We start from the raw sequence: 12,363 nt of genomic DNA, 5'->3' as shown, positions 1-12,363 counted from the left end.
TTCTTTTATCTCATCATACATTTCTTCAATCTCTTCTTCCTCTGCGAAGCTGGTTGGCATATACTTGTACAACTGCAGTCGGGATGGGCTTCGTGTCTATCTTAGCTACAATAACGCATTTACTATGCTGTTCATAGCAGCTTATTCATGTTCCTATTTTTTAGTTAATTATTAAACCTACTCCCGCATTACGCATATTTTATTTTGTATTTATAACCTTGTATTCACCTGACCAGAAGTCTTGATCCTTCTGCCACCAAACTTCACTAATTCACATTATATCTAACTTTAACCTATCCATTTCCCTTTTTAAATTTTCTAATCTACTTGCCTGATTAAGGGATCTGTCATTCCATTCTCCGATCCGTAGAACGCCACTTTTGTTTCTCCTAATAACAACATCTACTGAGTAGTCCCCACCCAGAGATCCGAATGGTGGACTGTTTTACTTCCGGAATATTTTACCCAAGAGGATACCATCATTTAACCATACAGTAAAGCTGCATGCCCTCGGGCTAGATTACAGCTGTAGTTTACCCTTGCTTTTAGCCATTTGCAGTACCAGCACAGCAATGCTGTTTTGGTTTATGTTGCAAAGCCAGTCCAGTCCAATCAGTCATCCAGACTGTTGCCTCTGCAACTATTGGAAAAGGCTGCTGCCCTCTTCAGTAACATGTTTGTCTGACCTCTCAACAGATAGCCCTCCATTGTGGTTGCACCTATCTGTATCACTGAGGCACACAAGCCTCCCCATCAACGGCAAGATCCATGGTTCACGGGGAGAAAACTTTAATACATCCAGTATTAATATAAGGCTCAGAAACTTGGACATTGACACAACAGTGTGAAAAGCTGACAGGATATTTTGAACAGGTGTTATGCAACACCTATGGGGTGACTAACGAAGGTGGAGTGTGGTGCAGACAATATATTTTTGAACTTTACATATTATAGTATATAAAAATCTTGAAATCATAATTGTCATTACTATAAACTGCCAGAAATAGGTCAGCCATGTCTTTTGTATCAACGTGAGGACCCAACAAAATAGTGCTGCTACGAAACACAGTGGAAGAAAGGAGGAGGGAAGACCATGACTTTGGTACTTCAATGACACACACGAAGATCTAAACATTATTGGTGTTATTCCCAACAAATAGCTCAGTACACAGTATCAATACTAGGAATAAGAAGAATCTACATAAAGGCCTAAAATCACTTACCTTGGTTCAAAAAGGGGTCCAATATTCAGGAACACACATTTTTAATAAATTGCCAGCAACCATTAAAAACTTGGTTTCAGATAAAGCACGGTTTAAACATAGTTTGAAAGACTTTTTGATAGGCAACTCCTCCTACTCCATAGATGAACATCTTAACAGAGACTGTTAAGTCAGCTTAGGTAAAAATATCTGTTAGCTTTCAGTTTTGACAACACTTCGTCACAACAGTCACGATTAGGTATTTTGCATATGATAAATTTATTAGTAGTGGATAACAGTGTTTCATTCTGACAGTGTGTTAATTCTGTAAATATTAGCTGTCCCAGTTCACTGCATTGTATTAGCTTATTTTCGACTATCTCCTGACAAATGATCAGGGTAGAAAGTATTATATTTAAATGTTTTATGCTTTTATGTCACACTTTCCGACATGTTCCACACTCACAAGAATCAGCTCATTTTTTGGGTCTATGGAACAAAAACTGACTCTAATCTAATTTAATCATAGTAGGATGATCACATTCCTAGAGAAACACAATTCTGATTCCGGCACAAAGTGGTTTCCAAAAAAGGAAATCCACAGAGAACTGCTTTCTCAAGCCTACAAGAAACTATTGTAGATGCATGAGAAAGAGCAACTCTGTACCTGGTATGTTTCTGGCTTTGTCTCAAGTTTCTGGCACAATCATCCATACAGAACTAATTGAAAAATATGAAAGCTGGACACAAAGTACAATGGATAAAATCATATTTCAGTAACAGAAAACAGTATGTGACAACATAATCTGGATGCAGATCTGAACTGAGTGACATCAGTTGTGGTGTATTTGGCCCACTTGTGTTCAATGTATTTATAAACAACACTGAAGTCAGAGAAGTATAAAAAAAAGTACTGTATGGTAATGATATGATGTTATTGAATGTAGAACTTTGGAAAGGAGCATATCTACGTCAACAAATAACACAGTACACTGGCTCATACACAATGACTTAATTATAAATCTAAAAAAAGGACAATGTTCATGACATTCACGAATATTACACAGCATAGACTAAAATAAGTTACATCAATAAAAGTTTTGGGAATTACAGTTGACAATAGCTCCAATTAGGTGTAGAACTGGTAAAGCGTCTTCCAAGGAGTCTACAGGACAGTATGAGTGAAAAGACATTCCAGGAACTTCTAAAAACCACTCAATGGAAAAAGAATTTTATAGCATGAAGGAGTAGGTGTGTAAAGACGGAGGAATGCTATTATTACCTGTATGTATGTTCTGTAATCACTTGAAAATATTGTAGAATGTAAGTAACTTGAAGACTTAAATATTAATAGAGAGAAAAGTGCATGCAACAATGCTATCACTATTGCAAATTTGATGTTTTATACTGTAATATGTAGGCTAAATATTTTAAGAGATTAGAAGTATATACACTGAACGTAATGTAATCAAATGGGACCCAATAAAAATCAGTCAGTCGGTCAGTCAATCTTATCCAATGATCTGAGTAAGCTGGCCTTCCTTTTCGACCTGTCCCAGCATATCCCTCTCCCCCCTCCCGGGCAAAGTTTTGAAAACTAAGTAGTGTGGCTCTCTACTAAACGGTACTATACATTTTGTTACCTGAAGGTATACGAGGTGTGGCTAGAAAAAAACCGGACTAGTACTGGTGAAACAATAAAACGAATGCAATAAGGCTGAAAGTCGCGTGGCCTGTCACGTGACTCTTGCTCCGCCTACTGCTCGAGTTTCATCTGCCTCCTGCACTCAGTCTGCCCGTGGCGTCTGTTTTAAGTAGTTGACGTTTTGTCTGTGCGTCGGAAAATGTTGAGTGTACAGAAAGAACAGCGTGTTAACATCAAATTTTGTTTCAAACTAGGAAAATCTGCAAGTGAAACGTTTGTAATGTTACAACAAGTGTACGGCGATGATTGTTTATCACGAACACAAGTGTTTGAGTGGTTTAAACGATTTAAAGATGGCCGCGAAGACACCAGTGATGACACTCGCACTGGCAGACCATTGTCAGCAAAAACTGATGCAAACATTGTTCGACAAGTTTACCGATTTTTTCAATGTTTGCATCAGTTTTTGCTGACAATGGTCTGCCAGTGCGAGTGTCATCACTGGTGTCTTCGCGGCCATCTTTAAATCGTTTAAACCACTCAAACACTTGTGTTCGCGATAAACAATCATCACCGTACACTTGTTGTAACATTACAAACGTTTCACTTGCAGATTTTCCTAGTTTGAAACAAAATTTGATGTTAACACGCTGTTCTTCCTGTACACTCAACATTTTCCGACGCACAGACAAAATGTCAACTACTTAAAACAGACGCCACGGGCAGACTGAGTGCAGGAGGCAGATGAAACTCTAGCAGTAGGCGGAGCAAGAGTCACGTGACAGGCCACGCGACTTTCAGCCTTATTGCATTCGTTTTATTGTTTCACCAGTACTAGTCCGGTTTTTTTCTAGCCACACCTCGTATACTGGCCAGCAAGTCTATCTCTCATCACTTATTAGTTTTCTAGAATGAATTTTCCCGATAAAATTTTCTACACTGAATTATAAACAGTGATTTGACATAACATGTGTAAGTTATATATGTGTACCACTCCAAATTACAATCAGGCAGTGTCTTCACTGCAAGATGGATGGGGTAAAATGGTACACATGGTCATGCTACAAAGATGTAGAAATAGTATTCATATTGTACTCAAAAGTAAACTTCAATAACATGAAGCTCACAAATTCGAATCTTATAAGGAGCCAACAAATAAAAAAACACAAAATAAATGAAAATCAATTACACCTCACAAATCAACAAAAACTGCAATCAAACAGGTCCTCTACAACACAATCATAAAACAATCCCCCCCCCCCAACAACAACCAATACCCACAACCCCCACCAACACCTACCCAACCCACCACTGTCAGCCTATACGTCTTACCGACAGCCCTCAAAAAACCACGAAAAATACAATAATCCCCAGTGACACTCTTCCGCCAGCAATACTCATCTAAATGAGATTGCTGGTTAGAAGAGCACCTCTTTCCCCCTCCCTATGACTAGTTTATCCACGTGCCCCCCCCCCCCCCAAAAAAAAAAAAAAAAAAAAAAAAAAAAAAAAAAAAAAAAAAAAAAAAACCTCCACCATATTAGTGCCAGCCCCAGTTTCATAATTTTAAAACTCAAAGACTCTATGACTGACAACTAAATGCTTGTAACCTCTCTTTCCCAAATCCTTATACGACGAAAATGCATCTGAAACGACAGTACTTCCCTCCTCAAAATATTTTTCAATAAACCCCACCAATCCCCTTTAGCACAGCCCTCCAAAACCCTAACAACACGGTCAGCATACCCACTCCTGAAATAACAGCCCCCTCACACCCACAAACCAATCCAACTTACCCCTATACTTAACGTACTCAGAGCAAACCTATCTACACAACGAAAATCAGTCTAACGCCATTCTCTCACTCACTCCAGTCTCATGTGCACAAAAACTAATAATGGACCTATAATAAAAGTAACACATCAACAAAACAATCTCCCTCATGGTCAACCCAGATTTCTCAAACCAGCTGCAGTATCTAATGGAATACCCGACGTTATTATGTCGACACCGCCACATAAACACGTACCTGGTCCGAGACACCGGAATTCTCGTTGGCTTCGTATTTTCATCACAAATACTGCATCAGACAACCTCCACAAAAAGACCAAATACCTATAAGAATTTAATAAACTAAATCATCGCCCCTCTCATCTCTCAATGAAGCACTATTATATTTCAGGGTCATATCCATGCCTAACAACAAAAACCACATAACAAATTAAACTTCTTATGGCACAAACCAATAAAAAAAATCCTTAATAATGTGCTGAAAAAAACTTTCAATGCACAATATGTGGCCACTCACAGCAACTTTGCACTGTCAACACAAAACCTCAAATGAATCCAATAGAACATGTTTCACTCAGCACATACACATACACTACGAAGGACACCATCAAAAACAGCAACACAACATCTACAACCACAATCAATTCAAAAACTCCGTGCCATAATGACTTCACACACCACAACACCGTTACGTCATGGGTCAAAGCAGATGAGTGGAACTGGACACATCTGTTGACCCTAAAGTCCTCCCAAGCACTTAAATTTCTCAGTTCTTTACAGGAACATTATACCACAGTTTCTGGATTACAGGTACAAGAAGATATACAGATGTGTACTGCCTGCTGCAAAAGAATCATTCAATGACCATATAATAATGGGTGTTCCAGGACTGTCATACACAAATAGTGTCTTGCACTTAGCCATGCAGCCAACGTACACACGTTTTGGTGTCATGGTAGAACTTATGTGGATAGCTTGATAACAGACATAAGACCGTAAATGTTGCCCTTTAAATAAAAACAAACTTCCGTGCAACTTTGACAGTTTTGCAATTTTACTGATTCTAGCATATGACAGGAATGATCACTCAAAGCAAAAAAGCACTCTGCTAAACATGGGCTCTTAAATGCATGCTTTAAAGATTTATGAGCACTTCTTTATCTTCGAAACTGTGAAACAAATCTCTTCCACTGCAAGCTCTTGCTTTCCTGATTTTGAGAGGTGGTAGCATGGACCAAAACGAGGAAAAAATGTCCAGTAAACATGGGTTCTAAAGTGTGTACCTAAAGACCTAGAGCACTTCATCTTATTTGCTATTGTCAAACACATTGCCTCTACTGAACAAGTGTCGTAGCTGTAAGCTATGCATCTCAGAGCCCATGTTTGCTACACTTTTTTGCTTCAAATGATCTTTCCTGTCATATCCCCAAGTAATGACCAGTCCTTTTGGAACACCCTGCATAATGCAAAGTAATAAAAGATGCCATCAAACATCAAACTGGAAAAGGCAGGCACAATTATAACAACATACAAATCAAAGATGTGGGTAGAATAATATAAAGTCTTCAGGAATTGGTGTATTTGGCAAATGATCTTCCTAAACACTTGTAGGATCCACAATGACTTACATAGCAAGCACAATGAGGTTGTTTTCCAAAACAGAGCTTGAAGTCAGGAATACAATACAGAAAAAAAAGTCAGCAGACTCTGATAACGTTCCAGTCTCAGTTCTGAAGGTGTGCATAGACAGCATGCAATCCTCATTAACAAACATAACAACTGAGTCCTTCAGTTCAGGTATTGTTTTCCAGAGCACCTTACTAAACTACAGACAGTATCACTGCTGTCTGCATGTTCAAAAATAACTGAACCATCCATGGCAGACAGATTAATGAGTTACATAATAAAAACAACCTCTTTAATGAAGCACAGTTTGGTTTTCAGCATTGTAAAAGTACAGTATTGGCCATTATAGAGATCACAGGAGTGGTACTTGAAGCTCTTAGTTTTATGTTCCATAGATCTTTTTGCACAATAAATCATAATGATGTGGAATAAGTCATTTTATGCTCACATTGCAAATTTGTAAATATAGCTACAATCAGAGCATTTATAAGGGCATGTCTTGACAAGAATGACTGTATTGCAGGCATATTCTTCTTACCCATGACCAAGATTTTTGACACTGTTGACCATAAAATCCTATTAAGCAAGCTAAAAGAACTAGGTGTAAGAGGAATATCAAACAAGTGGTTCCAATCTTAACTGGAAAACTGTGTGCAAGAGGCATATATAGTTCACGTCTGCTGATAATAAAATTTTAGTGAGACCAGGTGTAGATGAAAAACATAAAAAATATAGGTGTCCCTAATCTTAGTGAACTGGATGCAATTATGTTTTTAATGTAAATCAATGAGTTTCCAGACATTTGTTTTCTGATTACAACAACATCATAGTCACTAATAAAACACCAGAATGCCTATTAAAGAATGCAAATGATCCACCAAGGATGTTTACAAGTGGGCAGTATGTAATAAATTGACAATGAACACAAAATGAAGAAACCATATGCACTTCAGCAAACTTTTATCATAGAAGATTAATCTATAGATTGTGTAAGAAACACAAATTTTTTAGGGCTGAATATTGATTGTCAATTAACATGGGATGAGCACAAAAGATAATGGCAAAAAGAATTATCAGCATCCTATGCTCTTAGAGTTCTATCATCAGTTTGTAACAGCCTGTCTTGTGGTGACATATTTTTTCTACATACACTCAATTCTTAGATATGAGATTCCCAAAATGTTGTTGTTGTTGCTGTCGTCTTCAGTCCAGAGACTGGTTTGATGCAGCTCTCCATGCTACTCTATCCTCTGCAAGCTTCTTCATCTCCAAGTACCTACTGCAACTGACATCCTTCTGAATCTGCTTAGTGTATTCATCTCTTGGTCTCCCTCTACGATTTTTACCCACCACGCTGCCCTCCAATACTAAATTGGTGATCCCTTGATGCCTCAGAACATGTCCTACCAACCGATCCCTTCTTCTAGTCAAGTTGTGCCACAAATTCCTCTTCTCCCCTATTCTATTCAGTACCTCTTCGTTAGTTCGTGATCTACCCATCTAAGCTTCAGCATTCATCTGTAGCACCACATTTTGAAAGCTTCTATTCTCTTCTTGTCTAAAATATTTATCATCCATCTTTCACTTCCATACATAGCTACACTCCACACAAATTCTTTCAGAAAAGACTTCCCGACATTTAAATCTATACTCGATGTTAAGAAACTTCTCTTCTTGAGAAATGCTTTCCTTGCCATTGCCAGTCTACACTTTATATCCTCTCTACTTCGACCATCGTCTGTTATTTTGCTCCCCAAATAACAGAACTCATTTACTACTTTAAGTCTCTCACTTCCTAATCTAATTCCCTCAGCATCACGTGATTTAATTTGACTACATTACATTATCCTCATTTTGCTTCTGTGATGTTCATCTTGTGTCATACTTTCAAGACACTGTCCATTCCGTTATGTGGTTACAACTTCTAAATTGCAGAAAAGTACTCTTAAGAATACCCGCTAGTAGTAGTAGTAGTAGTAGTAGTAGTAGTAGTAGTCAGGCTGCCTGTAAAGAGCTAGCCTATTTTTTAAAAAACACCTAGATATCTTAACTGCACCGAGTGAGTACATCTACCAATCTGATGTGCAAATCAGGGAAAACATTACAAAGTATTCCACTAATAGTTCTACACTTAATCTTTGGAATGAGAGTAGGCTTCAAGGAGGGAAGGGTATGGGGGAGGTGGAATAACCCAAGTATTTTCCACAAGTGATTGTCATTGTATAACAAATTCCCCACAGAGATAGAAAAGGTTACTAATAAACATGTTTAAAAAGGTTGCTAAAATATTCCTCATAATTAATTTATAAAACACAACCAAAGATTGCTTAAAGGACTCAAGAGCAGTGCTTACTAATTAACGGGGAGTATTAAAACATCTGACACCTTAGAATACATAATTATAGTGTAATGCTTTTACAGGGCAAATCATGCCAAAATCTAAAGTGCACTGAAAATCCCACTCATTTGGGGATGCTGAATCAGTCTTTTCAGGCAGCCAGAGGGAAGGACTTAAAAGATGTGCATGGGGCGTAGTTGGACATTTACCAGCCTGGAGTCAATTTTCCAAACAGAGGAGGGAGTGCAAAACATTCCAGCATGTTCCTATCCTTTGTGTCTGTGCAGAGGTGCATCACAAAATTAAACTTTACACGTTATACGGTACAACTTGTGTGCGAGGTAAAGAACATTGTACAATAGGGATCAACTGAATGAAGCAGTGCAGCTTTTAAAACAGTGACATATTTGGGACAGTGGCACTGTCCAGCCACCATTATTTAGGTTTTCCTAAATCATTTAAGGCAAATGTTGGAATGGTTCTCCCATCATGTCCACAGCCAACTATGTCCTAACCTCATAAAAACGTACTTATATATTCTGTACGCATTTGTATTGTGAGATACTTGTGTTCACTGTATTATGGTGACAAATCCTTCATCACAAGATAATGAATGGGTGAATAAATAAGACAAATCACAGATCACAGCTTAATGTACTTTTAATGTCAAGACTACGGGATCTCAATGGGGAAAGAAACTTATCACTGCTTGTTAAAGGAACAACACCTCTGAAGTGATTTCAGAAAATGGAACACCTACATTTGGATAAGTGTTTGAGTTATGCTCCTGAATACTAGTCCAATTCATTGCTTAACTACGGCTCCTCTTCATCAAAACTGATCAGAAGGAATACTGAGAAGTTGTACATGTATAAGGCAGCAGTTATAATGTTCAGCGTAGATTGGTAGAGATAAATAAACCGTCATCAATTTTCCCACTTACCTGCTTAATTATAATAAGTATCAACAACATTAATAAAGCCGACTGTAAAATGATTGTAAGGAGTTTTAATGGAATCTGAGCTCTTCACTACATATGTTTATATTTTCAGAAAAAGTGCTTTATTGTGAATGACATAATTGTCTGTTCACAAAAATTAGAGTAATTTGGTTAGTTCTCGGACACTAAACATAAAACTAACATACACTTTTCAATATCATCTCACTGTTTCTTGCGCAACGTGTCACACACAAACTATCAGGATAACACACTGTTACAATCCAGCCTCACACTTTTCCTCCTGTTTTGTATGGCAATAGGATGAATTCACTGACGATTTTCGTTGTTCCACTGATGATATTTATCGCTCCTCCATTTGCTTGTCCTTAGTAATAACGGAATCGTCGAATTTCACCATATAAGTTGTGCCTTTGTGCCAATGCGCTGTCACTTTCGCTGGAAAACCACACCCGTTGAGGAAAGCTTCAACAATTCCAGCAATAAACGTCGCACAATTCAAACTTGACTTGTCTTTCGGTACAGATATGAATTTATTTACGAGCGGCTCTTTCTCTATGATGTAGTACGTTCTCTCGTCGTCATTTGCATGCTCCAGTTTGTCTGCTTCCTTTCCAAACAAAGTCTTCCACAGTGTTGACTTTATAAATAAAAGCATATTCAACAGTTTTATCTCACGTTTACAGTTTCTCTCTCGGACAAATAGCAAATCTATCAGTCTCACTCCAACATCTTGCCCAATTTCTGCAAGCTTATTCTGCAGTTCTGGTACAGTGTAGACTCTATTCTGACAGTACTGAACCAGTTCGGAAAACAACAACGCGTAGCAGCTGATGCTAACTTCACCTTTACCTCTACTGAGGGATTTATCCAGGATACTTGTTTTCGGACGAACGGTAGATATTCTGATACTCATCTTTCACAATGAACTAACAACCTCCCTCTTGTCCGGCGGTGACAGCTCAATACCTGCTTGCCTGCTTCGCAAGAAGACTGATGCGCCCAGCGCCACAATGTAACAGCTGAAGCTCTGTGTGAGAACAAATGACAGACGGCCGATATTACGACAGTAGGATTTTTAAAAGATTGCCGGCATGCCGTTTAATAAGAAAAATGTTTAACGTTTGATAACGTATAGAATGTGAGAATACAATCACAAAAGTTTGCATTTGCTTACAAATACTCTAACGTCTGACACAACTGATCTTCTCATGCCTACTGAAATAACTTAAATGGGTCTTGTGCGACACTTTTACGTACCATAAAGATGTCTATCGGTATGCCATGACGAGTTAAAGTCTTTCTCATAGGAAATAACTGACTTATGGAAATCAGGGTATCGTGCGCAGCCATGACTTACCGCTTATATGGGATTTGAAAAAGAGAAATAGTGTGCTACTGCACAGCAGACTATAGTACTTTGACGACCACATGATCTATTCATTCGTAATACTATTTCTGTATGTTATCATGGCATCAGACCACAGCGATCATGGATTCATATCCACGAAAATCTTAAATGAAGCACTCATATCACATCCCTAAATTCAAAATTAGCAAAAATGAGCTATGTAGTAAGAATTAAAAAATCATTAGGCTTAGATGAAGTACCAGTGTGTACTGAAACAATGGATAGGGATTATACAAGGCCCCTTAACATATAACATAAATTAATCCTTCACATCAGGGACAGGGACATTTCCAGAGCAGTTAAACAGGCAGATGTTGTATCTTTGCTTAAGAAAGGTAATGCAGAAGTCATAGAAGATTACCAGCCCATTCCCCCACTGTCAGCATTCTCAAAAATAATAGAAGCAATTATGAAAGACAGATTAATGAATTACCTGAACAAATACAATCTTTTAAGTGAATCACAGTTTGGTTTCCGAAGTGGGAAAACTACAGAGTCAGCCACAGTAGAATTCACTTAAGTTGTACTTGATGCTCATGATAAAGATGAGTGTGTCATAGGCATATTTTTGGATCTTTCTAAGGCGTCTGATACAGTCGACCACAAGATTCTATTAAATAAATTAGAAGCAATAGGAATAAGAGGGGTTGCTAATGACTGGTTTCAACCATACCTAACAGATAGGGTACAAAGAGTAGAGATAACACATACCGGGTGATCAAAAAGTCAGTATAAATTTGAAAACATAATAAACCACGGAATAATGTAGATAGAGGGGTAAAAATTGACACATATGCTTGGAATGACATGGGGTTTTATTAGAACCAAAAAAAAAAAAGTATTGCTAGACACATGAAAGATCTCTTGCATGCGTCGTTTGGTGATGATTGTGTTATCAGCCGCCACTTTCGTCATGCTTGGCCTCCCAGGTCCCCAGACCTCTGTGCGATTATTGGCTTTGGGGTTACCTGAAGACGCAAGTGTATCGTGATCGACCGACATCTCTAGAGATGCTGAAAGACAACACCCGACGCTAATGCCTCACCATAACTCCGGACATGCTTCACAGTGCTGTTCACAACATTATTCCTCGACTACAGCTATTGTTGAGGAATGATGGTGGACATATTGAGCATTTCCTGTAAAGATCATCATCTTTGTTTTGTCTTACTTTGTTATGCTAATTATTGCTATTCTGATCAGATGAAGCGCCATTTGTTGGACATTTTTTGAACTTTTGCATTTTTTTTTTTTTTTTTTTTTTTTTTTTTTTTTTTTTGTTCTAATAAAACCCCATGTAATTCCAAGCATGTGTGTCAATTTGTACCTCTCTATCTACATTATTCCATGATTTATTCAGTTTTCAAATTTATACTGACTTTTTGATCACCC

At 38.0% G+C, this 12,363-nt stretch overlaps 1 protein-coding gene across 1 annotated transcript; it reads right to left on the bottom strand.

Annotated features, from left to right (window-relative positions):
* Positions 1-9,595: 9,595 nt before the first annotated feature.
* LOC126236070 (trafficking protein particle complex subunit 5-like) lies at positions 9,596-10,581 on the bottom strand. Its single transcript, XM_049945124.1, has one exon. The coding sequence runs from the start codon at positions 10,474-10,476 to the stop codon at positions 9,904-9,906; it is 573 nt and encodes a 190-aa protein (XP_049801081.1). The 5' UTR covers positions 10,477-10,581; the 3' UTR covers positions 9,596-9,903.
* Positions 10,582-12,363: the final 1,782 nt, after the last annotated feature.

This window comes from Schistocerca nitens, chromosome 2 (genome assembly GCF_023898315.1).
Source record: "Schistocerca nitens isolate TAMUIC-IGC-003100 chromosome 2, iqSchNite1.1, whole genome shotgun sequence".
In the NCBI taxonomy this organism is placed as follows: Eukaryota; Metazoa; Arthropoda; class Insecta; order Orthoptera; family Acrididae; genus Schistocerca; species Schistocerca nitens.
This window is presented reverse-complemented; position numbering and strand designations above follow the sequence as displayed.

Excerpts from the sequence above, each read along its gene's own strand:
- LOC126236070 (XM_049945124.1), bottom strand. The coding sequence starts at position 10,476 with ATGAGTATCAGAATATCTACCGTTCGTCCGAAAACAAGTATCCTGGAT.